Source organism: Lagopus muta, chromosome 10 (assembly GCF_023343835.1).
Source record: "Lagopus muta isolate bLagMut1 chromosome 10, bLagMut1 primary, whole genome shotgun sequence".
Lineage (NCBI taxonomy): Eukaryota > Metazoa > Chordata > Aves > Galliformes > Phasianidae > Lagopus > Lagopus muta.
In genome coordinates this window covers 319,368-343,525 of record NC_064442.1, presented here as the reverse complement: position 1 = coordinate 343,525, position 24,158 = coordinate 319,368, and the positions used below count along the sequence as shown (strand labels likewise).

At 60.1% G+C, this 24,158-nt stretch overlaps 5 protein-coding genes across 13 annotated transcripts; 4 read left to right on the top strand and 1 right to left on the bottom strand.

Moving 5' to 3' along the window:
• Nucleotides 1-637: 637 nt before the first annotated feature.
• CIB1 (calcium and integrin binding 1) lies at nt 638-3,140 on the bottom strand. The gene is made up of 7 exons (XM_048955723.1): nt 3,011-3,140; nt 2,774-2,808; nt 2,314-2,416; nt 1,926-2,079; nt 1,583-1,701; nt 1,417-1,505; nt 638-1,179 (listed from the first exon to the last, which is right to left on the bottom strand). The coding sequence occupies exons 1-7, from the start codon at nt 3,059-3,061 to the stop codon at nt 1,158-1,160; spliced, it is 573 nt and encodes a 190-aa protein (XP_048811680.1). The 5' UTR covers nt 3,062-3,140; the 3' UTR covers nt 638-1,157.
• GDPGP1 (GDP-D-glucose phosphorylase 1) lies at nt 2,424-4,475 on the top strand. Of its 2 annotated transcripts, none has more exons than XM_048955719.1 (2): nt 2,424-2,696; nt 3,334-4,475. In XM_048955719.1, exon 2 carries the CDS (start codon nt 3,353-3,355, stop codon nt 4,448-4,450), a length of 1,098 nt encoding a protein of 365 aa, XP_048811676.1. In that variant the 5' UTR covers nt 2,424-2,696; nt 3,334-3,352; the 3' UTR covers nt 4,451-4,475. The 2 variants fall into 2 exon arrangements, with proteins under 2 accessions (XP_048811676.1, XP_048811674.1); XM_048955717.1 differs by lacking the exon at nt 2,424-2,696 and adding an exon at nt 3,133-3,188.
• Nucleotides 4,476-4,489: 14 nt separating this feature from the next.
• On the top strand, nt 4,490-16,480 carry TTLL13 (tubulin tyrosine ligase like 13). 2 transcript variants are annotated; one of them, XM_048955702.1, is made up of 16 exons: nt 4,490-4,758; nt 5,192-5,232; nt 6,681-6,799; nt 7,329-7,459; nt 8,391-8,547; nt 8,790-8,933; nt 9,984-10,069; nt 10,212-10,437; nt 11,048-11,232; nt 12,169-12,357; nt 12,786-12,969; nt 13,281-13,478; nt 14,978-15,338; nt 15,531-15,725; nt 16,196-16,297; nt 16,367-16,480. In XM_048955702.1, the coding sequence occupies exons 1-15, from the start codon at nt 4,601-4,603 to the stop codon at nt 16,270-16,272; spliced, it is 2,451 nt and encodes an 816-aa protein (XP_048811659.1). In that variant the 5' UTR covers nt 4,490-4,600; the 3' UTR covers nt 16,273-16,297; nt 16,367-16,480. The 2 variants fall into 2 exon arrangements, with proteins under 2 accessions (XP_048811659.1, XP_048811658.1); XM_048955701.1 differs by having other exon boundaries at nt 14,978-15,725.
• Nucleotides 16,481-16,601: 121 nt separating this feature from the next.
• Nucleotides 16,602-17,719, top strand: HDDC3 (HD domain containing 3). 3 transcript variants are annotated; one of them, XM_048955722.1, is made up of 4 exons: nt 16,602-16,823; nt 16,977-17,032; nt 17,126-17,366; nt 17,444-17,712. In XM_048955722.1, exons 1-4 carry the CDS (start codon nt 16,712-16,714, stop codon nt 17,590-17,592), a joined length of 558 nt encoding a protein of 185 aa, XP_048811679.1. In that variant the 5' UTR covers nt 16,602-16,711; the 3' UTR covers nt 17,593-17,712. The 3 variants fall into 3 exon arrangements, with proteins under 3 accessions (XP_048811679.1, XP_048811677.1, XP_048811678.1); XM_048955720.1 differs by having other exon boundaries at nt 16,602-17,032; XM_048955721.1 differs by lacking the exon at nt 16,977-17,032 and having other exon boundaries at nt 16,715-16,823; nt 17,033-17,366; nt 17,444-17,719.
• A 14-nt stretch (nt 17,720-17,733) lies between these two features.
• On the top strand, nt 17,734-24,147 carry VPS33B (VPS33B late endosome and lysosome associated). 5 transcript variants are annotated; one of them, XM_048955706.1, is made up of 23 exons: nt 17,734-17,851; nt 17,977-18,057; nt 18,134-18,192; nt 18,280-18,329; nt 18,672-18,739; nt 18,946-18,991; nt 19,231-19,325; nt 19,689-19,793; nt 19,996-20,092; nt 20,179-20,256; nt 20,788-20,861; nt 21,190-21,276; nt 21,359-21,449; nt 21,655-21,729; nt 22,040-22,104; nt 22,175-22,229; nt 22,306-22,352; nt 22,523-22,655; nt 22,843-22,916; nt 23,190-23,291; nt 23,411-23,486; nt 23,631-23,747; nt 23,821-23,990. In XM_048955706.1, the coding sequence occupies exons 1-23, from the start codon at nt 17,756-17,758 to the stop codon at nt 23,898-23,900; spliced, it is 1,851 nt and encodes a 616-aa protein (XP_048811663.1). In that variant the 5' UTR covers nt 17,734-17,755; the 3' UTR covers nt 23,901-23,990. The 5 variants fall into 5 exon arrangements, with proteins under 5 accessions (XP_048811663.1, XP_048811664.1, XP_048811662.1 ...); XM_048955707.1 differs by having other exon boundaries at nt 18,131-18,192; nt 23,861-23,990; XM_048955705.1 differs by having other exon boundaries at nt 18,131-18,192.
• The last annotated feature ends 11 nt before the right edge of the window (nt 24,148-24,158 follow it).

The following is a 24,158-nucleotide window of genomic DNA, read 5'->3' as shown; positions in this document are numbered from 1 at the left end:
CCAGGACGTGAGAAACGGCAGCAAGCTGGGGCTGCGGATCCAGCAGCACCGGGGATCCAGCAGCACCAGACCCTGCAGCCGTCTCAGCGTGGTGCTGCTAGGGAATGCTGCGGGCTCCCTGAACAGAGCTGTTCCCAGATGGCAGCCAGCCAGCACCGAGCCCGCTGGATGAACAGACACAAAGGGCCCTTGCGCGGCACAGCAAAGGTACTGCTTGCTTGCCCTGGATTTCCCTTTGTGCCTCCTGCTAGAGAGCAGAGCTCTTTGTGCAGCGCCTGCTAAGCGCTCTGGGAACGGCCTCTGGTTCTCCCAAGGAGGGAGGGATCCTGCACCGAGCTTGTTCTCCAGCAGGACTAGGACCTGCCCCCTGCTGAACTGGGACCGCTGTTCCCAGGAGCTGCCTGGGGCTGGCAGGGGGCCACGTCCCCAGCACCATCTTGGCAGTGGTCCTGCAGCACTCACACCCCTCTCCTCCCTCCCCTGACGCAAGACAAAGGCCACTGGCAGCAGGACCAGGTTGGGGGTGAAACCAGAGCCCTTTATTTGTCCTCTCCAGCGTACAAAGGAAGGGGCCAGGCCCTGCGTGCAGCAGGCAGAGCACTGGCTGAGCATGAACCTAAGGCAGACAGGAAAGAACTGGAAAACGAGAACAGACCCTGAGTTTATTGGTGCAGAAGCAAGGAGTGCAGCCCTTGTGCCCCAGGGCAGCAAAGGGGAAGCACTGCCGGGATGGCACATCCAAAGTGCAATTGGGTTATTGCTTGGAGAGACTGCTCCCCAGGGTGCAGAAAGGCCCCATGGAAGAGCAGCAGAAGGCACATATGGTACTGGGGGCGGTGAGAGGGGCTGTGCTCGATGCACTGTGGCACCTTCTGTGCCTGCCCCATCAACCACAGAGCTGTGCTTGTGTGGGGTAAAAATGTGCTGCTGGGACAGCCAAGCTGCTGCCTGTGGTGGATCCTCATGGGGCGACTGGACACCTGTAATCAAGCCCACCAGGCACTGGGGGAGCAGAGTCGTGCCCTGCAGCATGGTGCAGCACTGCCAGGCTGGGGAGGAGCAGGGCCTGAGCTGCTCTCCTCAGAAGAAGAGGGAACATCTGAGATAAAGAGCTGCAGCAGCTGGAGAAGCAGATCTGCAGGAGAGCTGCACGGCCCTCACAGGACAATCTTGAAGGAGCTGTAAGAGATAAGACATGTTCAGCACCTCCTTGCTGCACAAGAAGTGGTTTGTGAGCAACCAGCTCTGTGCATGTGCTGTGCTCTTGCATAGATGAGTACATGCAGGAGGAAGTTCCTAAAGGAACTTCTAAGGGGTGTCCTTGCCTTGCTGCTCTGATAAGTGCTGCCCCAAAGCCAGCACAGCAGCAGGGTGGGCTGACTCCTGGGACCCCGTGTGCTGCTGGAAGCCACATACCTGACAAAGTCTGGGGAGCGGGAGATGACATGCTGGAACTCAGAGAGGTTGATGGTGCCATCCTTGTCAATGTCAGACTCCTCCAGGACCTGCAGCACAGGCACTGAGCACTGAGCTCTCCGGGGCTGGGACCATGCAGCGCTCCCTGCATAGCTCAGGTCCTTACGTTACAGATGAGCTGCTCCATCTCAGTGCTACTCAGCCGTGCCTCCTCGCCTTGCCCTGTCAGGCAGTTCACCAGCTCCTCCAAATCCTTTCTGTCCAGGACCCCGTCATCGTTAAAGTCTTTGGGCAGAAGAAAGTTATGTTTCTGTGGGGTCCCTGTGACTCAAGTCACAAAGCACCTGTGCTGAGAGGGGGCTGGGACAACTCATGGGCATAGCAGCTCCAAGTACAGAAGGTGTCCCCAAAGCTGCCCCACGGGCACACTAAAGGAGCTGCCAGCCCTTGCCAACTGTCCCCGGCCAGTGGGTGGGATCCCAGGACACCACGTTCACACCCAGGGTTACCAAAGATGCGGAAGGCGTAGTTGGATTTGATATCTGAGGTGGCAGCATCACTGAAGGCGCTCAGCATGTCGAGGAAGTCTTCAAAGGACAGGCTGTCGTCCCCATCCGCTGACGTGGAGAACACACGGCAGATCCGGTGCTGGAAGGGGTTTGCCTGCCAAGGCGGGGAAGGCTCAGGGCAGGGCTGGCACTGAACCACGTGGAGCAGAGCTCCGCTCTGATCTCAGCCCATCCCACCCGGTGCAGCCGTGCCATCGCACAGCGGGGCCGCGGGGCCGCTCTGCACAGGGCCGAGGAAGCAATCCACGGTGCCACACGACGAGCACGGCGTGCTCCGAGAGCGCTCAGCGGGTGAGCCCGCCCACCCGGCCCGCTCCAGGTACCGTACCCGCAGCTCCGGCAGCGTCAGGATCTGGCTCTTGGGAACGCGCACAGAGCAGGCGTTCTCCCTCTGCTCCTTCGGCAGCAGCTCACTGAACCTCTTGTAGGCACTTGAGAAAGCGACAACAGGGGCCGCTCTGTGCGGGAGCACGCGGGGCAGCCCCGGGGCGGAGCAGCGCGGCCCCCAGGCGGCACCGCGCGGGGCCGGAGCCGCTGCCCGCCCCGTCCAGGAGCGGTCCCGTCGCGCAGCCGGAGCCGCTCTCTCGGACCCGGAGCCGCGCGCCCCGCCCGGCGAGGCCGCACCCGCGCACTTCGCACCCCGGGGTCACGAAAACGGCCCGGCCCAGCTCCGCGCTGCCCGCCCACCCCCCACGGAGAGCAGTTCCCAGGGTGAGCAGCACCCGCGGCGCGGGGAGAATGCCCAGGGCTGAGCCCCCCTCCCGCAGAGCCCCGGCCCCGGCACTTACAGCAGGATCTCCTGCTTGTTCAGAAACGTCAGCTCCTGCGGGGAGAGCGCGGTCAGCGCGGGGGCGCCGAAGGAAGAGGCTCCGTCCCGGTCCCCGCCGCAGCCCCGGACTGCCCCCGTTCCCCGGTTCTCACAGAGCCGGGAGCTCCCCCAGATACGGGACCGCAGATTCCCCATCCTTCGCCCCCCCACCCGGTGATCTTTCCCCCCGAGCGCCCCAACAGCCCATCCCACAGACCTGGTACTCCCCCAGCGCCTCCCGGGACAGCAGGCTGCTGGAGCCCCCCATGGCGCCCGGTGCCGCTTCCGCCCCGCACGTCACTCTGCCGCTCCCGTAGCAACGGCCCGCCCCGGGCTGGGTACGCGCTGCACGTAGCACCGCCCCCGGCCCCGCGCGGCACCCGCTGGAAGCGCAGGTGCGTGGTGTGATGGGTTGGAGATCGGCGGGACGTGAGGGCCGGGCCAGAGCGGGTGCGGCGGGTGATGGGACGAACGTCGGGGACGGGGGTCAGGGCTGGGGACGGGGTCGGCCAACTCGTACCCGCGTTCCCCCTCCGTCAGGTTCCCGGTGGCACCAAGCATGGCAGCGGGGACCGGTGAGCACCAAGAGCAGCTGCAGGACGCCCTTCAGCCCGAGGACTTCGCGTACCACGAGGATGAGTTCATCCTGGAGGGAGTCGCCTGGCCGGGCACCGCGCCGTCCCGCTTTGACGGGGCGCTGCTGGGGGCCTGGCAGGAGCGCATGGCGCGGGGGCTGTTCCGGTACCACCTGGCGGAGCTGCCCACCCGCGTGCTGCCCGGCGCCATGCGCCTGCTGGTCCAGCTCAACACGCAGCGCAGCACGGAGCGCAGGCGGCCGCAAGCAGTGCGCAGCCTGACGCAGCCTTTCGACTCTCAGCAATTCAACTTCACGCAGATCCGCCCCGGTGAGGTGCTGCTGCGCCTGCGCCGGAGGCCTGCGGCCGAGAGCGACCTCGCGGCTGCGGACCACGCGCTGGTGGTGATCAACGTCAGCCCCCTGGAGCGCGGCCACGTGCTGCTGCTGCCGGAGCCGACGCTGCGCCTGCCGCAAATCCTCACCCCCGAGCTGCTGCGCGTGGGGCTGGAGGCCGTGCTGCTCAGCGCCCAGCCCGGCTTCCGCGTGGGCTTCAACAGCCTGGGGGCCTCCGCTTCCGTCAACCACCTGCACCTGCACGGCTTCTACCTCGCCCACCCGCTGCTGGTGGAGACGGCGCCGGCCGAGCCGCTCTGCCCCACGCGGGGGCTCAGCCTCCTGCTAGAGGCCCCAGCGCCGGCGCTGCTCTTCTACACGGCGGGCGCCGGCCTGGAGGCGCTGGCCCGGGACGCGTGCAGGGCGGCCGCCCGCCTGCTGGCCCTGGGCCTGGCCTACAACGTCTTCGTGACGCGGGGCGCTCCGCCAGAGGGGTCGGTCGGGCCCGGGCCCGGCGCGGGGCTGCGGCTGCTGCTGTGGGCCAGGAGGCCGCACTTCGAGGTCGAGGAGAGCGCGGCCTTCAACGTGGCGCTGTGCGAGCTGGCCGGGTTCCTGCCCGTGGCCACGGCCGCCGCCTTCGAGGAACTCAGCGAGGCCGAGGTGCTGCGCGCCATCCGCCGACCCCTGCTGCCGGAACCGGAAATGCGCCGCCTCGCCGCTGACCTGGCGCTGCTTCTGGAGGACTGAGCCGTGGGGGCGCTGCCCGCGGGGGGCGCGGCGGGGCCCCGCCAGCCAATCGCGAGGTGCGGCGGGTGCGACCGCGTGACCGGTCCGGGGCCGCTCTAGCTGGCTGTGCTCGGCTCTCTATGGTCGAGCGGAGACAGCTGCCCCGTCGCCATGGGAACGGCGGCGGTCTCGAGCGGCGCCATGGAGGCGAGCGGCGGCGGTGGCGGCTCCTCGGGGACGGCAGCTCCGGGTGGGTCCGCTGCTCCCGGGGACGAGCCCGGAGCTTCCGCCTCCAGCCCGAGACCGCGAAAGAAACGGAGGAAGTGCAGGCGAGTGCGGCGGGGGGAGGCGGCTCGATCCCGCGGCCTGTATCCGTCCGTGCGTCCGTCCGTCCGGCGAGAGCCGTGCTGCCCGGGCCGCGCTGCGCACATAAAGCCTCTGTGCACACACCGCGTTCCTGTGTCTGTTGCGGGGTCCGCAGGCGGAGCGGCCCCGCGGTGTCTGGGCCTGCAGCCCTCGGGCTGGGGTCCTGCGGGCGGGTCGGAGCCCCAGGAGGAACGGGAACTGCCCCGGCGTGCACGTCCTCCTAAGGAACGGCACGGGCCTGGCACCGTCTGCCTCACGGCCCGTGGCGACGGGCTGGACTTGGCAGTTGGCTCTGTGGGGTGTGCGGGTGTGGTGGACAGTTGTCTCCTTTGTGCCCACTCCCCTTGGGCTGGTCGCCTCACTGAGCAGCTCTTGTGTCGTCTCTTTCAATTCCAGCATCCCATCCATTAACCTGAGCAGCTGCAAGTACGAGAGCGGTAAGTCCAAGGATGCGGCCCCAAGGATGGAGCCCGCCTGCAGCAAGCCGTGCAGGTTCAGCTGGTGGGGTGGGCTGGTATTGAATTTCCACTGCAGAGTCACCTCTGTGTTATGTGTTTACTGCCTGTGAGCGACTTGGATCCCTGTGAATATTCTCCACTGTGGGCTGAGGAGCTTTGTGCTTTAAAGAGACCCAAGCTGCACAGCAGCATTGCAAGCCCTCACCACCCTCCGTTCCTGTATGTGCTACACTCCTGCTAAAATTGGTGAGAAGGGTTTGGCTGGAGGCAGTTACAGTGCAGGATGGTAGCTGTGCTTGGGAAAATGGAGTGAAAGCTACAAACAGTTTAAGTTGAAGCAGGCGGTGCAGCAGGCTGGATCAGTAGCTGCGATATCTCTTTGATATTCCTCTGCAATGACGTGCTCTAGGCAGCTGCTTCAGGCTCCTGTCTCGCTCTTCTTTGCTGCCACAAGCTATTTCTCAAAAGAACGATTTGATGGATGTTATTAGTCAATTTGCTAATGACTACTCTAGCATTACTACTGTGATTGCATTGCTGAAGGTCACAGCCTTGTCAGCTGTGTGAGGAATGCTGTTTTCACCCAGAGCGACACGTGTTTCACCTGCGGCCATGCTCAGGAGCTTTGGTGATGGGAGGTGGATGAGGATCCACGACAGAACATGGTGTGGCATTTGGAGCTCCATAGGAGCTTAATGCCCACCTCCAGAGCTGTGGTGCCCAGGGCTGCTCTTTGTGGTGCTGCTGGGCCGAGCTGGTCAGCCCAGAATAAGCAACAAGGCAACAGCCAATGCAAGGTGGCAGGGTTGTGATGGAGGAGGGCCCAAACGGCCTCAATAGCATGTGGGCTGTTGGGCAGTTCTGGCCACCTGGCTGTGGGTGTGTGGAAAGACAGAGGCCTCTGACTTAGAGCTGCCCCCTGTGTTTCCTAACCTGCTTCTGTTTCACACGTGGTTCGTTCATCAGCTCCCCAGCTGTGTAAGAGGGCAAATTCAGAATTGGCACCAACACTAATCATTGCAGCAACAGCCTTCCACTCCAAAGCTCATGCATTCTGCTACCAATTAGCCTTTGATTTTGAAGGTGAAACCAACACCTTTCAAAGACCTGTATTTAGCTGTGTGGCATCATACCCAGGGTGGATTCAAGCCTGCTGTAATGCAGGGGATGTTCTGGAACCCCAAGGCAAGTGGACTTGCAGGCCGATGGTTCCCAGTGCACCTGCAGGCAGAGGCTGTGTTGAATTTAGCGGATAGAGTTTGTGTTTCTGAGGTCTTCTGAAGGGTCCTGCTTAGACCTTGTCATCCCTGGGGGTGGCAGTGCAGCTTGAAGAGTTTTGCCCACCCTCCTGTTTACTCTGGGGATTTAACCGTCCCTGGCATTCGTATCCTCCCCCTGGACCTTTGTCTGTGCTTCCTTCCACACAGTGCGTCGTGCTGCGCTGTGCTGCGGGCTGAGAGAAGCGGGAGAAAACGAGGAGTGGACGGTGTACTGGACTGACTGCTCTGTCTCTCTGGAACGTGTGATGGAAATGAAGCGGTTTCAGGTAAGTTCCCCATGGAGAGGGGGTGCCCAGCAGGAAGAGCTCAGGACAGGAGGACGAGACGGAGCTGTTAGTGGAACAAAGCGTTGCAGAACAAAACCGATTTGTCTAAAAGTAGCGCTTGTGCCCCACGTTCTGTGTGTTGGTCCCAGATGCACGGGTTCATCGGTCGCTGCTTCTGTTGTGTCTGCAGTGATGCCATCAGTAACAGTCTGACAGTCAGTGGGGAGCTGGAAGGCTGCCAGCCCCTTGAATGTAGAGTGAAATAAATGGCTCTTGCTGACAAGCTGCTCCCTTTCAGAAGCTGCAATACTGTAGGAAGGCAGAGCTTCAGGGCTGAGATGGAATGAGCAGATAAATCACGCTGCTGAAGTCAGATAAGGCAGTTGGCGAACTCTTGTCCTTCAGCAGGCGTTCAAGGCAACAACTGGCCTGGCTTCCTGTTCTGCGTGCTTGTTTCTCCATACGCTGCCTTTCCTTGACCTCAAGGATTATCACTGACAACTCTGTTTTTCTTCTGCACCTCTTTCAGAAAATCAACCATTTTCCTGGCATGATTGAGATCTGCCGGAAGGATTTGTTGGCTCGCAACCTCAACCGCATGCTCAAACTCTTCCCCAAGGAGTACAATATTTTTCCCCGCACGTGGAGCCTGCCAGCTGAGTGAGTGATACACATGAGTGCAGCAGAGAACAGGGGTATGAAATCAGGAAGTGAGAAGCACTGTGCTTCACAGCTAGGGCTTGGATGGGAATGGCCTCTGAGGTTTCCTGTGGAATGACATCCCCTACGATGTTTACTGTGCTCAGTGGCCAAAGAGCTGAACCTCGGAAGAGGGACCCGCCCTGAAAGCCAAAGGGCAGGATGAGAAGCATAACATCTGTGTTTCTGGGGAACGTCCCTCTGCAGCTCACCGGGAACAGCAGAGGTAAATGCAGAGCAGAAGAGGCTCTCTCCCCACGCAGGCTGGGTTCAGTGCCCACCGCTCACGCAAGAAGGGTCGGTGTGGCTCCTCATTTCCCTGCAGTACAGAGACAGTGTTCCTCCATCAACAGCAAATAATTAACTGGCATGTGGGCTTGACTCTTCAAGGCATCATATCCCAATGGAGCTGCTTTTGCAGACCAAGCAGGTGATGCGATACGTGAGCGCAGCCTGTGAGCCTCTGCACCTTGCTCACAGCATCCTGGCTGCAGCCTGCTGACCATTTGCTGATGAGCTGGAACAAAAGGGGATGTAAGGGCTTGTGACCTCCTCCTCCTTTGTAGGCAGTGTTTTATTTTTCCCCGATCCCTCTGCAGCAGCAGAGCCAAAACCCTCACTGGCTTCTGTACAAATAGTGCTGAATGTTTCCCATGAAACTCCTGGTAGAGGTAGAGATGTGTGCAAGAAAAAGCTGGAACTGGAAGAGCTTTGTCAGGTTGTTCAAGGACTAAATAATGTATTCCTGATGTAAGCCAGCAATTGCTGTACTATTTCCCCGCTGCAGAACTTAGGTCTGTTGTTAGCACAGTAGTTTGAATGTCTGAGTGTTACCAGAGAAGTGAGGGGCTCGTGTTCTGCAGCCTGTAACAGTCAGCCCTTCGTTGCACAGCTATGGGGACTTCCAGGCCTACAGGCGCAGGAGGAAGAACAGAACGTTCATCTGCAAGCCCGACAGCGGCTGCCAAGGCCGAGGCATCTTCATCACACGCGACCCAGGGGAGATCAGGCACGGAGAGCACATGATCTGTCAGCAGTATATCTCTAAGGTAGGGGGGATGACCTGAGGCACGGGGAAGGACTGCAGCTCCCTTGCTCTTCCCGCACCCTGCCTGCTCCTCGTCCTTTGCCCCGTGTCTCTTGAAGCCAGGGGCGCAGCGACAGCTTGTCTTCCTCCTCGCTGCTGGAAGTGGCGCAGGCAGTGCAGGTGGAGCAGCTGGCCTTGGGGACTCAGCAGCACACCCAGCAATGTTCCCTTATCTCACGCTTGCTCCTGCCTTTTTCCTCGCAGCCTTTCCTTATTGATGGCTTTAAGTTTGACATGCGTGTCTATGTGCTGGTCACATCTTGTGACCCACTGAGGATTTTTGTCTACAAGGAGGGTCTGGCCCGGTTTGCCACCATGAGGTACATCGATCCCAGAAGGAGAAACCTGGTAAAAAAAATAGAAGGGGAGGATTACAAAAAACTGATGTAGTGTCTGTAGCTTTTGGTCCCTAATTTGTCCTAGGGGCATTCCATACCCTGAAAAGGCAGGGACTGGTAGGTTTTATGGGACTCGGTTTTCTTTTTTCCTGCTCTCTCCTCCCTCTGCACCTCCTCCACACAGAAGGTATTTGGGGGTGTCTGAAGTACATCCCAGGTCCCACATCTAGGCTTTTTAATGACATTATCACAGAATCTTAGAGGTGTCTGGATTTGGAGGAACCTAGGAAGGTCTCAAGTCCAGCCTTCTGCTCAAAACTGGGCCAACAATAATTTCAAATGTGACTCCTCCGAGGTTTCACCCAGTTAGGTAATGAAAATCTGCACAGATGGAGACCCCGCAGTGTCTCTAGGCAACACTGCTGCTGCTTCTTGCCTCTGTGAGTGCTCTTGGGTCTGTACCATTCCCTGTCTGCACAACTGGAGACCTGGAGCTTAGCTGGTGGTAGTGGAACAGCCTAGAAGACAAGGAGGGGAAATGGGAAAGAAAGGAAGAAAGGCCCAGGCCTTGACACTGCGCCTTTCTAAGCAGGGGTCTGTGGTGTATAAAATCCCTAAAGAACGTGGAGTCTGTTGGATTGTGGCCCTCTTGTCAGTCTGATGCGAGGGGCACCTCTCCCAGAGCTGCACAATTACCTGCCCTCTGTCACTCCAACACGTTTATGTCTTGGAGAGGCCTTCTGCTTCACGTGAGTAAAGAGGACGAGTGCAGAAGTGTGCTGCAGCTTCTGCCCTGGGGAGTCCCCTGTTCAGTGGTGAGGTTACAACTAGAATAGTGCCTGTGGAGCTGACTCCTGTGCTCTACCCAGGAGATTGGGACAGTGAAGCAAGTAGAGCAGTTAGCTCTAACTTCTGGTGAATCAAAGCTGAAAACCAGTGCTACAGAAAGGAGGTAAAAGCGGGTGAAGCTGGTGGCTAGATCAGTACTAACGGAATTGTTGTTTCCATTGATGCTCTGCAATGAAGTGTAAATGAAGGTCTCTTGTGGTTCCTCTCTCAGGGTGACATCTGCATGCATTTGACCAATTATGCTATCAACAAACGTAATGCAAACTTTGTCCAGGATGACACGATGGGCAGTAAGAGGTACAGTCTTGTCCAGGTACCACAGCGCCTCCGTGACATCCTGCAGGAAAGCTGCACTGCAGACAGCTGTTTACTTCCACCATTTTTGGGGTGAAGTGTGACGTCACAGGTGAGCTCTTATCATCTCCTGTCTTCCACACAGGAAACTCTCCACCCTGAATGCCTGGATGATGGATAACAGCTACAACACAACAAAACTCTGGGAAGATATTGAAGATATAATTATAAAGACTCTTATTTCAGCTCACCCTGTGGTGAAGCACAATTACCAAAGCTGCTTTCCTAACCACACTACCAGCTGTGCCTGTTTTGAGATACTGGGTTTTGATATTTTGCTAGACAGAAATCTGAAACCTTGGCTACTAGAGGTGAGGAAGAAATCTCCTGCTGTGTTGAAGCAGCTCTGAAAGTAGCAGATAGTTGAAAGCTTGCTTGTGTGCAGGAAGCTCAAGAACAAGGGCTGGTGGGCTGAACAGAACTTATTTGATTAAACCAGGCCACCTCACTCTCAGAATTAAACGGGTTATGAATACGAGTGGCCAAACAACCTTCTGCAGGCCAAGCAACCTTAATGCACCAGATCTAAGAGCCTGTTCCCTACACACCCTCTCTAACAGCAGGGAGTTTCCTGAACCTCGGCGCTCCTCGATCTGTAACAGCATCCTGAATTTATGACAGCTGCTCTGCTCTTGCAGTCCTGTGGGGGCACAGAGCTGAGCAGCCTGCAGTGTGGATGAGCATCATACAGCAGGAGGGACAGAAGGCCAGAACCAGATAGTGTGCACGCCCTCCTGCTTTCAGCCACTGTTATGGGGGAGAACATCAGTTGGACTCGATCTCTGTGGTCCCTTCCAACACTGGATATTCTTTGATCAATGGAAAACATGCAGAGGGGCAGGCTGGGGCCAGCAAGCTTGCTGCAGGCAGCAGTCTGAGCGCTGGGAGTTGCCAGGCTCGATGAGCTGTTTGTTTTGGCAGGTGAACCACTCTCCCAGCTTCACCACAGACTCTCACCTGGACCATGAGGTGAAGGATGCTCTTCTCTTTGACACCATCAACTTGATAAATGTGCACGCCTGTAGCAAAAGGAAAGCGATGGAGGAAGACAAACAGCAGGCAAAGGAACGACTCCTGCAGGCTCATCGGTCTCCTCGTGTGTCCAGGTACTGCCTTCCCAATGGCACTGCAGGTCCCTGTGAGGAGAAGACAGGCTCTGACACTTGTGCTACCTGAAGCCGTGGCTCTGTGCAGCCTCTGACAGAGCCCACCCAAGCCATCTGCACTCTGGATAGGGAGAGCCTGTCCAGAACTGATCTCAGAAGAGATCTGGGACTCCCTGTGCTGTGATCCCTGGGCTTCCCCTTAGAGCTGCATGTCCTGGTGTCCTTCAGCGCTGTCAGGCTGCAGCAGTACGTTCCTGGTCTCGCAGTGACTCTCACAGGACGGGTCATAGCACTGCTTCAGGGACCAGGAGCACCGCGGGGCACAGGGCTCTTCTCCAAAGCAGGATTCCTTTCCCAGGGTTGAGCATTTTCCCACCCTTCTTTGTCTGCGTGCCCTTTCATGATTTATTAATCTGCACGGCCTCTCGAGGCCATTTTAGATGAGGCTGCTGCCCGGGCTTTTCCTGCTGCGCAGGGCAAGGCAGGAACTGCCTCCAGCTCCCATTTCAATTAGGAAACCTGAGAAAACTGCAGGCTGGGGAAGCTGAGCTCGTTACTCCGTACACTTCATGTCCCTGCAGCCTCCACTGCTCCCAGCTCCCTGCTGGCTGAAAGCTCCCAGCTGAGTGCAGAGTGGCAAACGCTCCTTGAAGACAAACACTGTAATTGAACTCTGGCAACCAGCTTAGTTGGGTGAAAAGGCTGAGGGGCAGGGTGTGATCCCGGCAGCAGGGGAGGCATCTGAAAATGCTCCAGCAGCATTCGCCATGTAGAGAATGAACAAGTGGGAATTGTTGGTTCCCAGCAGCGAACATGTGTGAAATGGGCTCTCAGACAGGGAAAGACAGGAGCAAAAATCGAGCTGTGTCCATTGTAAAATACCTGGAGCCTCCCGTCGCAGCTCCCCACCTGCCTGCGCTGTCTCCTGGTTTGCAGACATGAGGAGGCAGAGAGCAGCCAGGCAGCCTGGCTCTCTGAGGCAGAGGACTATGAGAACTCCCACCTGGGCAGCTACCGGCGCATTTACCCAGCGTGTGGCACTGACAAGTATGAGCCGTTTTTCAAGCAGAGCAGCTCCCTCTTCAAGGAGACTGCATCGTCCAGAGCACGAGAGGAGTGTACCAGGTACGTTCACACACTGCTTCCTTGTGACCCTTTGCTGGGAGTGAGTGTTGTTTAAGGGAAGCAAGGAGGTTGTGGAGAGCTGGATGCGGGCAGTCTGCTGTACTTTGTTGCCATGGCAAAGCAACTCCTGTAGCAGTAACTTTGAGAGCAAATGCAGTATTCCACTGGCTTTTGGAATCCGGAGGCACATGTTGAAACGTCCTCCACTGTTCTCCCCCTTCTGGCAGGCACAGACTAATTCATGGGCATTTCTTACAGCAGTGAGAGGCTCTCTTAAAAGCACTCCTCCCTCATTTCTTGGCGTGCTCTCTTTATGGTTATTCACTACAGTACTTGACTGCAGTAAAATGTCCTCAGACTGAAGTCTTTGCAGTTTTGCTATTATGCCTCTTATGGAACCAGTGACCAAAACAGCTCTTCTGTGGCAGGCAACAACTGGAAGAAATTCGCATGAAGAAAGAAAGGTTAGAAGCTGTTAACAGCAAGAAGAAAAAAGAGAGGAAGGAAGGGCTGCAGGGAGAGTCGCCCGCAGACAAATCCATGATCCACAACAAAACCTCAGCTTCTGCAACCCACTTCACCTACAGAAGCACAAAGATGTGGGATAAAAAGGTACCTTGTTTCCGTCTGTGCTCATCCATGGTGTATAAAGGCAGTCTGTGGCTCTAGGAGCAGCACTGGGCCACGGGTATCTCCTAAGGAGATGAGGCCCCTCCATGAAGTCCTGTGGGGCTGACAGCTTGTGCCAGGAGGCACCTGGAAGCAGTGCTGCCCTTTGCTGCTGTGCAATCATAGGGATTTTCATCCTACTCCACCCTGAGGTCTGTAATTCCCCGTAGGGCTCAGAGCAGTTTGTAGTTTTGTATCTCTCGCCCATTTCTGTAGTTTCCACTTTGCTGTAAGTCGGGTGTTTCTTTCCTAAGACAGAGCACGTGCAGTATGACTCCATGCAGCCTCAGGATATTCTGGAAAATGAAGAGAAGAAAAGAGTGAATGCTCTTGCAAGGCGTAAGAACCTTATCCAAGGCCTGGGCATCGTGGATCAGCTCTCCCAGCTGCTTCCCACGACTGAGAGATCATCTGACAGCCACAGGCCCTGCGCTGTTACCTCTGAGATGCAGGTAACTGAAGCTTGCCCCGATGGTTCTACGAGGCCACCACAGGACGCCGCCGCTTGTGGCAGGATGCGGCTCATTTAAACGAGGTCCAACGTGCCGCCCGGGTCCGCGGGTCTTTTTCTCCTACGAGGGCTGGGGGCACACCAGGCACTCACACAGAGCCCCTGGGCACCTTTCCTCAGAAGGTCCCTCATTCTCATTCCAAAAGACAGTCTGATAGCACTGCCTTTCGCTGTCCCCACGTGCAGCACGGCGTGGTCTGCTTCTTCAGGGCCGTAAAGTTCTCCTGTCTAAGTAAGATTAATTCCTGAGCAGGAGTTCTCTGAGCTATGAGTGCCAGGAGCATGGCAAAGAAGCACAAGCAGCAAACAGGGTCTGAGTGGAAGTGTAGAAATACCTAAAAATATCTTGGTGAATTCTGCACTGCAAGCAGTGCCTCTTCCTAAACCCCCCAGCCTCTGTGTTACACAGCCCCCACCCATGGAAGGTGAAGAGCCCCCTGCACATCTCTTGACAGCACACGTGCTGGAAACACATCAGAGCTCAGTCCTTGGTGTGGCGCTTCCCCTTGACAGTCATGTTTGCTCTGCAAGAGCTTGCTGTAGTCTAAGCCCTTGGCTTTGCCACTGTCACGTCCTGGATTATTTCAAGGTGCACAGCTGAAGAAACCTGGGCCGTGCAGGGATTACGCCCACGGAAAATTTGTAGCTAGATTTGCTTGCCTACAGTTCCCAAACCTGGCCACAGGTGCCAGTGTTCTGAAATCAGATGAGGAGAAAGCCAGCAGTCTGTCATCACTGGACTCCAGTGGGCTGTAAGGGCTGCAGCAGAACTGATGGCTGATATCTGATATGTGGAGAAAGTGCTAATTGTTGACTGGCAGTTGTGAAAAGCCTTGCAAGGTGTGGCACCACCTGCTTCCATAAAGGCCTTCCACTCCTGCTTGGAAGGACAGCACACCTTGCAAGGATGCTGACAAACTCCAGATACCAGAATTGCAGGAATTATGTGGGCTGTGGGAGTATTCTATGCCTTACAGCAAATTGGAAACGTCCCTTTAATTTAACAAAACAAGTGTAAGGTGCGATCTGATCTGTAAGAACTGATGGTAGCTGCCTTTTCTGCTCCCAGACAAAGCAAAGCAGAACTTGAAACCACGAGTTCCACCCTAGCTCTGGGCAGATCTTTTCAGAAGCAAAGGACTGTACAGGGCTGGGTCAGATCCTTCATCACTGAAGCCTCCCCACAAGGCTGTGGCGTTTCTTTCCACAAACCCTGCTGCAGCTCAGGGCGATGTTACAGGCAGTGCATGGGAGCCTCTGAGCTCTGCTGCAGGCAGATCAGACGCCGTCCACCTGGATGATTTGAATCTAAGGCTGAGGTGTGTGCAGGAGAGCAAATGCGGGGAGATGTGTAGTGAGCACCAGCATGGAAGACTTTTCCTTCCTGTCTCTCATCAAGGGTCTCCAGAGCTAAGCTACAACCGCTTTCTCTCCTTCCAGACGCAGTTTCTTTGGGACGCACCGCAGGCACAGCAGCCTGCCCCCTTGATGACCATCATCCCCCTCTCGTTCCCAAGAGGCACCGTGTGGCCTTCAGGACGGCCGTGTGCTCGTAAGCACAGCACCAGGGTACAGCTGCTGGCTGGCCAGCACCCTGCCCCGGGCACGCTGTTGGTTCGAGGGCAGAGCATCCCTTTCCGAGAGCAGCACACGGTGCGGTGCAGCGCCCAGCCCCAGGACAGGGGCAACTCGTGGAGCCGGGCTGCAGAGCCAGCAGCAGCTACCCAGCCCTGCACTAAAACCAGGGGAAGGCCGATGAGCGCCTGGCGGCTCTCTGCAGCCAGAAACAAGGCGGAAGGATGTGAGTGCGATTATCTCACTTTGGTTCTGCCTTCGTGTGCTTTGCATGCAGAGCCGTGCAGACATGGAAGTTCTGATGGAGAAGCAGGAGGGTTGGGTGGAGCTGTTCCGCGGTTGGGGGGCTGTGCGGCGGCCACAAAGAACAGCAGGCTGCAGCTGTGCGGCTGCCCACACGCTGTCTGTGCTCCTGCAGGTGACGTCGGGCGGCCGCTTTGCGCAGGCAGCGCTCACCGCTGTTCGTTGGGATGCCCGGCCCGTGCAGGCAAGGCCACGGGTGATGGCGGCTTCAGCGGTGCGGCAGCACGGCGGCTCCTCGTAGCCTCTGCCGCTCTCGTGCTGCACACGCGCTGCGCCAGCGCCGTGAATTTCCGCGACGTGAGCAGCACAGGTAAGGGGCATCGGCGGCTCCAGCCCCCCCCCGGGCGCCGCTCCCTGCACCGCGGCTGCTGGGGGTTCCATCCGAGCGCCCTCGCTCTGGTCATGGGGTCCTGCGGGACGTCGAGGCCCAGTTGTCCGTCAGGACTCCGAACTGCCGGCTATCGGCGGCGCCGGAGCCCGCAGCCCCAGATGCCGGGGAGCGGCACGCCGTGCCCAGACCCCGCCGTGCCTCCCGCGCTTCCCCCGCCCTCGGGCCGCCCCCGCCCCGCCCCGCCCCCCCTCGGGTCATGGCGGCGTTGGTGCGGCGCGGGCTGCGGGTCGGTGCGCTGCTGGCCGCATCCCCGCGGCGGGCGGCAGCAACGTGGTACGGGGAGCCGGAGCCGCCGGACGCGGTGCCGGATGAGGCCGAGAGGTACGGGACTGCGGGGCCGAGTCCGCGGTCGGGAGGACCGGGGCGCTCACACTTTTCTCTCCCCGCAGAGCACGGAGGCGGCGGGCAGCGGCGCGGCTGCGGCGGGAGCTGGGCGCGGAGCGCGGCGCCCCCGAGCGGACGCTGACCTGGGAGGCGATGGAGCAGATGCGGTGAGCGGCCGGGTCCGGGCGGGGCGAGGCGGGACGGAGCGGTAGGCGGTGACCGCGCTGCACCCGCAGGTTCCTGCGGCAGGAACTGCCCGAAGAGTGGCCGCTGGAGCGCCTGGCCGAAGGCTTCGGCGTCAGCCCCGACGTGGTGCGCCGGGTGCTGCGGAGCCGGATCCGCCTCCCGCAGCACCGCCGCCTGCGCCAGGACGCGCGAGCGCTGCGCGCCGCCCCGCAGCGTCCGGACCCGGGCCCCGCTCCACCCGCCGGCACGGAGGTGCGCGCCCCGGACGGCTCGCTGCTGTACCGCCTGCCGCGAGGGCTGGACGGGTCGCAATAAACTGTTGAACTGGGCTCGGCTCCGCCCGCTCCTGGCGTTTGCATATTTTCCGGCGCGCCGGCGCAGCCCGCACAACGGCCATGGGTTCGGATGCGGCGCGGTTGCTGGAGGCGGCGGACTTCGCGGCCTGGAAACACAGGGAGCAGCGGCGGAAGGACCCCGAGGGCACCCCGTACATCAACCACCCCATCGGTGCGCGGCCGCTCCCGTCCCGTTGCCCTTCTCGCGATCCCTGCAGCGAGCCCCCGGTGCCGCTCCCGTCCGGTCAGCCCCCCTACGGTGGAGCGCGCGGCGCGGGGCCTCGACCCCCTCCTTCCCCACCCCTCCCGGTGTCTCCCGTTCCAGGCGTGGCGCGGATCCTGTCACACGAGGCGGGGGTCACGGACGTTGTGGTGCTGCAGGTACCGCTCCGCCCGGGGCCGCGGTGGGGACGCCGCCGCCCGGCAGGCCCTGACCGCCCCCCCGCACTCCCAAACTCCCCCCGGCCCCCACAGGCCGCGCTGCTGCACGACACGGTGGAGGACACGGACACGACGCTGCCCGAGATCGAGGAGCGTTTCGGGCCCGAGGTGCGGCGCGTGGTGGAGGAGCTGACGGACGACAAAACGCTGCCGAAGGCGGAGCGGAAGCGGCTGCAGGTGGAGCGGGCGGCGGGCAGCAGCGCCCGGGCCAAGCTGGTGAAACTGGCGGACAAACTGCACAACCTGCGGGACCTGCAGCGCTGCGCGCCCAAAGGTGCGCCCGGCGCCCGGCCTGGCCCCGCTCCCCGCGAGCCCGGCGCCGGAAGTGACGCGCCGCGCGTGTCCCCGCAGGATGGTCGGAGGAGCGCGTGCAGGAGTACTTCCGGTGGGCGGCGGAAGTGGTGGCCGGCCTGCGCGGGACGAGCCCGCCGCTGGAAGCGGCGCTGCAGCGGCTGCTGGAGGAGCGCGGCGTGGCGCCGGGGCCGGGAACGGGGCAATAAATGTGGCGAGTGCCACCTCGCGTCTCCTTCCTGATTGCCTTGGCGCTTCCGGCGCGGTATCACGTGACTCCCGGTGCTTCCGGCGCGCGAGGTCCCGGGGTGCGTGGGTTCCGGCGGAACTGCGGGCTCGCGGCGGCGTTCCGGGCCCCGCGGCGGCTCCGCTATGGCCTCCACCGCCCGGCGTGACGCGCCCGAGCCGCCCGACTTCGGTATCCTGAAGAGGCTGGCGCGGGACCAGCTCATCTACTTGCTGGAGCAGGTGCGGGCAGGCGGGGGGCGCTGGAGAGGGCCGGGAAAGGGGAGCGGCCCCGGGGGTCGGCGCGGGGATGGGGCCCGGGGTGCGGGGTTTCCCGGCGCCGCCCCACGCCGCCCGACCGCCCGCAGCTGCCAGGCAGGAAGGACCTGTTCATCGAGCCCGACCTGATGAGCCCCCTGGACCGCATCGCCAACGTCTCCGTCCTGAAGGTATCGCGGGGCCAGGGGTCGGGACCGGGGGTGCCGGCACCGCCCGCTGACAGCTCCACGCCTCGCCCCGCAGCAGCACGAGGTGGACAAGCTGTACAGGGTGGAGAACCGGCCGGCCCCCAGCACCAGCGATCAGTGAGTGCTGCCCGTCTGCTGGGGATGCACCTCCCTGCGCCGCGGGGCTCAGGTGGCAGCTCTCACACCCTGTCGCCCTGTTCCCAGGCTCTGCTTCCTCGTGCGGCCGCGGGTCAGGACGATGAGGTACATTGCAGGTGAGCGCCCGGCGGGTAGCTGCCTGTGGCCTGTCGTTGGTTCACCATTCCCTGTCGTTGGTTCGTGATCCCTCAGCTCTGCGCTCTGCAGGCGCTCTGGGAAGGTCAGGATGTGGCGTGTGGATCATCTCATGCTGCACTACCTGCAGCTCTGCACTGCCAGTACCTTCCGGCCCCTACAGGCCACTATTCCTGGGCTGGAAAATGGCCCTGTTCCCAGGTTCTTCTTTCTGCCCCGGGTGCTGTGAGGAGCAGTGCCCCACACCTTATCCTGTGGGACAAGTTGTGGCAGTTCAGGGTGGCAAGCAGTGTCTATGAGGTCTGCGCACGTGTTCTTTGCAGACATTGTCAATGCTGACAAGATGTCAGGGAGGAGCCGGAAATACAAGATCATCTTCAGCCCCCAGAAGGTCAGTGCTGCTTCTACCCCTTGTGACCTGGTCTGACCCTCACGCTTCCTGCCCCTCCTGTCAAAATTGGAATTTGTTTCTTAACCAGAGCTGTTTCACAAAGTCAAGTGTTACGGTGTCTGGGAAGAAGACAAGTCCTGTTACTACAGGGAGCTCCTTCCCTGCCTGTGGTGGAGCGTGACTGAGGATCTTTTCTTATTTTGCAGTTCTATGCTTGTGAGATGGTGTTAGAGGAAGAGGGAGTCTTTGGCGGTGAGTAGGTCTGTGGTGTGTGACACTTCGCTCACAGCGCTCTGATCACCTCTGAACCCCAGTACCAGGATCTCCTGGGAGGAACAGCGGTTCTGCCCCTGCCTGGGTAGAGGAAAGGATGAGTCCCCTCGAAGAGGACCCATCTCTGTTTTCCTCCCCTGCGTGAGGAGTTGCTGGGATTCCTGGGGCTGTTTTTGCTGGGGGTGGATGACTGTTGCCTTTTCCTGTCCCGCGCTCAGATGTCACCTGTGATGAGTGGTCCTTCTACTTGCTTCCCCTGGATGAAGATATCATCAGTATGGAGCTGCCTGAGTTCTTCCGGGACTATTTCTTGGTCAGTAGGGATGGTCTGCTGGGTGCTGCCCGTGTGATGGCAGCCCTTCTGTCACTTGTCCCTGGGCTCAGGCTAGGAGGGCTTTGTTCAGGAAGCTAATGTCCTGCTCAGTCCTCCCAGCCCTCACTGCAGGCTGCTGCTGCTGTCCTGGGGAAGGTTTTGCCTGGGGCAGCCACCTGGACGTGCTGTGGTGGCTCCTCCTGAGCAGCACTGGGCACCAAGCTTGTTCCTATGTGTGTGCAGTGGGAGCCCACGGACCCTCAGCCCCACATTGTGTCTGATTGAGGCCCCCAATGCAAGCAGTTATTTCCAGTCCAGCCTGCACAGAGTGCACAGATCCTAATGCTGCTGTGCTCCTTGCAGGAGGGAGATCACCGCTGGATCAACTCCGTTGCTCGAGCCCTGCAGCTGCTGAACTCCCTGTATGGGCCATTCAGCAGGGCCTATGGGATTGGGAGGTGTGCCAAGGTAGGTATGGCAGGGCTTGTGGTGTGCTCTCACCTCTGGAGTGAAGGGTGGTGGGAGTGCCCTGTTTCCTGTGCCTGAGCTGAGGCTGCGCAGGGGGAGCTGCAGCAGCACCCCCACATGGCCGGGGGCTGTGCTGGCACCAGGTCCCTGCTGTGTACTGCAGCTCTTGGTCACAGGCATTGGCACAATTTTCCCCCTGCAGATGAGCTATGAGCTGTGGCGAGACCTGGAGGAGGAGAGCGAGAGTGAGGGGCAGGGCAGAAAGCCAGAGATTGGGAACATCTTCCTTATGGACAGAGGTAAGGGCTGGCAGCAGTGGGAGTGAGAGGCAGCAGGACTGGGCCTGGCAGGGGGAAAACAGGCAGCAAATGAGTCCTCATTGCAGACACAGACTACGTCACAGCGCTGTGCTCGCAGGTGGTGTACGAGGGGCTGGTGGACGACACCTTCCGTATCAAGTGTGGTAAGTGGGGGTCAGTGATGGGGTGACGTCAGGCTCTCCTGAGGTTTGTGCTCGGTCCTGGCGTGGGATGGCGCTAAAGACCATGCATGAGGGCAGACCTGCCTGCAGAAACATCAGGGCAAGTGTTACCTATCTCTGCAGGGACGTCACTGGTGCTGGGGCAAAGCAGTTTGGGGGGCACCTTATTGCAGCGTTGCACTGTGTGAAAGGGGCTTGTAAGAAAGAGAGAGGTCTTTTAAAAGGGCTTTTAAAAAGTAGTGATGGAACACAGGGTAGGAGCTTTAAACTTGAGAGTAGATTTGGATTAGATGTTGGGAAGAAATTCTTGTCTCTGAGGGCAGTGAGGCCCTGGCACGGGCTGCCTAGAAAGGCTGTGGATGCCCCCTCCTTGGAAGTGCTTAGAAGTCTGGATGGGGCTGGTCTGCTAGGAAGGGGGTTTGTAACGAGGCCTTTAAGGTCTTTCCAACTCAAACTATTCCGTTGTTCTGTGATTCGTGCTATGATTCTGCAACTCTTCATCTTTCTCTGTAGGGAGTGTGGATTTTGGGCCAGAAGTCACCTCTTCTGACAAGAGCATTAAGGTGCTGCTCAATGCCCAGGACAAAGTGAGTCCTGCTTATGTGGCAGCAGGCCTTTCTGGTGCTCTGGGGGGAGGCTGAGCAGAGATTGACCGGGCACTGCTGGGTCTGGAGGCTTGGGTTGTCATGGGCTGCGTGTGGAGATGTAGAAGCAAAGTGTGGGCACAGCCTGACCTCTTGTCAGCACCACCCCTGCAGGCAGAGCTGAGTCGTGCCCAGGGGGCAGCAACCACACTGGTGGAGTGCAGCCTCTTCTCACTCTCGGTCAGGGCAAGCCTGGCCCCTGGTTGGGCTGTGCTGACCTGGCCTGAGCTTTGGGGAACAATTAGCTCAGGTGCTGCGGTGCTTTCTGCAGATCTTCAGCCAGATTCGGAACGAACACTTCTCCAGTGTGTTTGGCTTCCTGAGCCAGAAGTCACGCAACCTGCAGGCGCAGTATGATGTGCGTACAGCCTCGTGCTCAGGGCTCCCCAGCATCATCCCTCCACAGCTGGGTCACTCCTTGGATGCTCTCACTCCCACAGCGCCGCCAGGGCATGGACATCAAGCAGATGAAGAACTTTGTCTCCCAGGAACTGAAGGGACTGAAACAAGAGCATCGCCTGTTGAGTCTGCGTAGGTGCTGGGACGGCAAGGAGCGGGAGGCCCCAGCTGCTGCAGTGGGTGCCTGAGCCCTAGGGCAGTGGGGGGGTTGCAGGGCCTGGTGGTCCCTAGGAGTGCGGTCAGGGCAACAGAGGGTGTTGTTGCATGCGCGTGCCTGCAGTGGGACTGCGTGCGGAGCTTCTTACAGCTCCACAGTGGAAAACTCTTGGCTGTACAGATATAGGTGCCTGTGAGTCCATCATGAAAAAGAAAACCAAGCAGGACTTCCAGGAGATGATCAAGGTTGAACACGGTGAGGGCCGTTCCCTGTGCCTGTTGTTGCCCCCACCCTAGGTCTGGCTCTTCCACCTTTGCTCAGATGCCAGCCTCATTGCCCCAGGTCTGGGCTGCCTCACAAGCTGGGAGCTCCCTCCAGACCTTTCATGCTGGGGTGGGTTGTGAGGTCCCCACAGGGCTGACACGTGGTAAGGCAGGCAGCCCAGCATTGCAAGCCTTCCCCTCTCCCCGAGGCTCAGTGGGGAGGCTGAGACCAGATTCTACCTCAGCTGGCTGGTGGGAGCCCCAGGGATGGAAGAAGTGACTGCCTCTCCCCCCCGCCACAGCTCTACTGGAGGGTTTTGACATCCGGGAGAGCACCAGCTTCATCGAGGAGCACATTGACCGGCAGGTAGGAGCTGCACCGCACTGCGGGGCCGTGCGTGGGCCGGCAGCCTGCTCACAGCACCACTGCAATGCAGGTGTCCCCTATTGAGAGCTTGCGCCTGATGTGCCTGCTGTCCATCACGGAGAATGGTGAGGGGGAGTCTAGGAGCTCGGCGGATGTCAGCACGGGGGGCCGTGCACTCAGTTCACCACGGCATCCCCACAGGTCTCATCCCCAAGGACTACCGTTCCCTGAAGACCCAGTACCTGCAGGTGAGAGAACCTGGGGCACCGGGGCTGTCAGAGCAGGGGCTGAGCTCTCTGCCTGCCCCCGCCCTACTGAGTTACCTGAAGCAGCCCGCTGGGCTCCTGCGTGTCCCTGAGGCAGTGTCACACTGCTGTCTCGCGTGACTTTGTGCTGATCTGCCCACTCCCTTCCTCAGAGCTACGGGCCTGAGCACTTGCTGACCTTCCACAACCTCAAGCGCATCGGATTGCTGACTGAGCAGACAGCTGGAGAGACCCTGACAGCAGTGGAGAGCAGAGTCAGCAAGCTGGTGACAGACCGAGCGGCAGGTGAGAGGCTGCAGGAAGCCCAGGGCAGGACAGCAGGACAACAGGGCGCTGCTGTGCTAAGAGGACGTGGTGTGGCCCCACAGCTCCTACTGCTGCTCCATCTTCCGGCAGTGCCTCAGCCTGGCTTATGCTGTGCAGCCACTGTGATGCATCCAAAGACTCTGTCATTTCTTGTCTTGTTTTCCAGGAAAAATCACAGATGCATTTAATTCCTTGGCCAAGAAGAGCAACTTTCGAGCCATAAGCAAGAAGTTGAGCTTGGTACGTCCTCTGGGGGCTGCTGCGCTGGCAGAAGAGTTGTGCCCAGCCTGTGCCCGACCCCCAGGGCTCTACGCCCTCAGCTGCCGGCCAGGCACACGCGCTGCACAGGAGCTGGGCTGCTGCTGGGTGCCCCAGCCTGCTTTGCCAGCCACAGCTGCTCTGACCCCGCTGCAAGGGCAGTCCCTGCCGCTGGCCCTGCCTGGGACTCAGTCAGACTCAGCAGAGCCCAGCCCAGCTGTGCCTTTGTCAACATCAAGTGGTGCCTCCCTGCAGATCCCGCGGGTGGACGGTGAGTACAACCTGAAAATGCCTCCGGACATGGCGTACGTTTTCAGCGGGGCCTACACACCCCTGAGCTGCAAGATCATCGAGCAGGTGGGCCCCCCTCGTGCTCTCCCCGAGCAGAGCACCGCCTCGTCCGCCCCGCGCCCCTGCGGGGGCTGCACCGCTGCCTTCTGTGCGCGGCCCAGCCCCGAGCCTGCGCTGTCCTGCAGGTGCTGGAGCGCCGAGGCTGGCAGGGTTTGGAGGAGGTGGTGCGGCTGCTGAACGGCAACGAGTTCGCGATGGCCGGTAGGGCGGGGGTCGGTGCCGGGGGTCGGTGCCGGGGGTCGGTGCCGGGGGTCGGTGCCGGGGGTCGGTGCCGGGGGTCGGTGCCGGGGGTCGGTGCCGGGGGTCGGTGCCGGGGGTCAGCGCGTGCCAGCCCGTGCCCCGCAGACAGTGCGCTGGAGGAGGGCGCGGGCGGGGACGCGCAGCGCGTCGTGCTGGCGCTCTTCCTGGGGGGCTGCACCTTCTCCGAGATCGCCGCTCTCCGCTTCCTGGGCAAGGAGCGAGGTAGGACGGGGCACTACGGGGGGGACGGCGCGGCCCCGAGGGCGCCGAGCACGAGGCGCTGTGCCGTCCCCAGGCTGCAGGTTCATCTTTCTGACCACCGCCATTACCAGCAGCGCCCGCATGATGGAGGCCATGGCCGAGGCCAAGGCGTGAGGCCGGGCGGGGGGCGGCGCTGGCGGCTGCGGGGCGCCCCGTTCTGCTCAATAAACGCCGCCGCGCCGTTGGGGCGGCATTCAAAGCCGAGCGACGCGTACGTTTCCAGGTCACGTGATCCGTGTTAAAGTCCGCGCGTGCGCAGCGGTGCCCAGAGCGGCCTGGCGTAGCCGTTCTCGCTTGCGATTGGTAGAAACCCCGAAGGCGTTTCGCCGCCATTGGCTGGCGCCCGGCTTGGGGCGGGACCTGAGCGACGGT

Excerpts from the sequence above, each read along its gene's own strand:
- CIB1 (XM_048955723.1), bottom strand. The coding sequence starts at position 3,061 with ATGGGGGGCTCCAGCAGCCTGCTGTCCCGGGAGGCGCTGGGGGAGTAC. Across the intron at positions 2,809-3,010 it reads AGGCGCTGGGGGAGTACCAG|GAGCTGACGTTTCTGAACAA; the intron begins GTCTGTGGGATG and ends CTCTCCCCGCAG. Across the intron at positions 2,080-2,313 it reads TGACGCTGCCGGAGCTGCGG|GCAAACCCCTTCCAGCACCG; the intron begins GTACGGTACCTG and ends CCGCCTTGGCAG.
- GDPGP1 (XM_048955719.1), top strand. The coding sequence starts at position 3,353 with ATGGCAGCGGGGACCGGTGAGCACCAAGAGCAGCTGCAGGACGCCCTT.
- TTLL13 (XM_048955701.1), top strand. The coding sequence starts at position 4,601 with ATGGGAACGGCGGCGGTCTCGAGCGGCGCCATGGAGGCGAGCGGCGGC. Across the intron at positions 8,548-8,789 it reads GTCAGCAGTATATCTCTAAG|CCTTTCCTTATTGATGGCTT; the intron begins GTAGGGGGGATG and ends TTTTCCTCGCAG. Across the intron at positions 12,970-13,280 it reads CAAAGATGTGGGATAAAAAG|ACAGAGCACGTGCAGTATGA; the intron begins GTACCTTGTTTC and ends TTCTTTCCTAAG.
- HDDC3 (XM_048955720.1), top strand. The coding sequence starts at position 16,712 with ATGGGTTCGGATGCGGCGCGGTTGCTGGAGGCGGCGGACTTCGCGGCC. Across the intron at positions 17,033-17,125 it reads CGGACGTTGTGGTGCTGCAG|GCCGCGCTGCTGCACGACAC; the intron begins GTACCGCTCCGC and ends CGGCCCCCACAG. Across the intron at positions 17,367-17,443 it reads GCAGCGCTGCGCGCCCAAAG|GATGGTCGGAGGAGCGCGTG; the intron begins GTGCGCCCGGCG and ends GTGTCCCCGCAG.
- VPS33B (XM_048955703.1), top strand. The coding sequence starts at position 17,756 with ATGGCCTCCACCGCCCGGCGTGACGCGCCCGAGCCGCCCGACTTCGGT. Across the intron at positions 17,852-17,976 it reads TCATCTACTTGCTGGAGCAG|CTGCCAGGCAGGAAGGACCT; the intron begins GTGCGGGCAGGC and ends GACCGCCCGCAG. Across the intron at positions 21,730-22,039 it reads GATGATCAAGGTTGAACACG|CTCTACTGGAGGGTTTTGAC; the intron begins GTGAGGGCCGTT and ends CCCCCGCCACAG.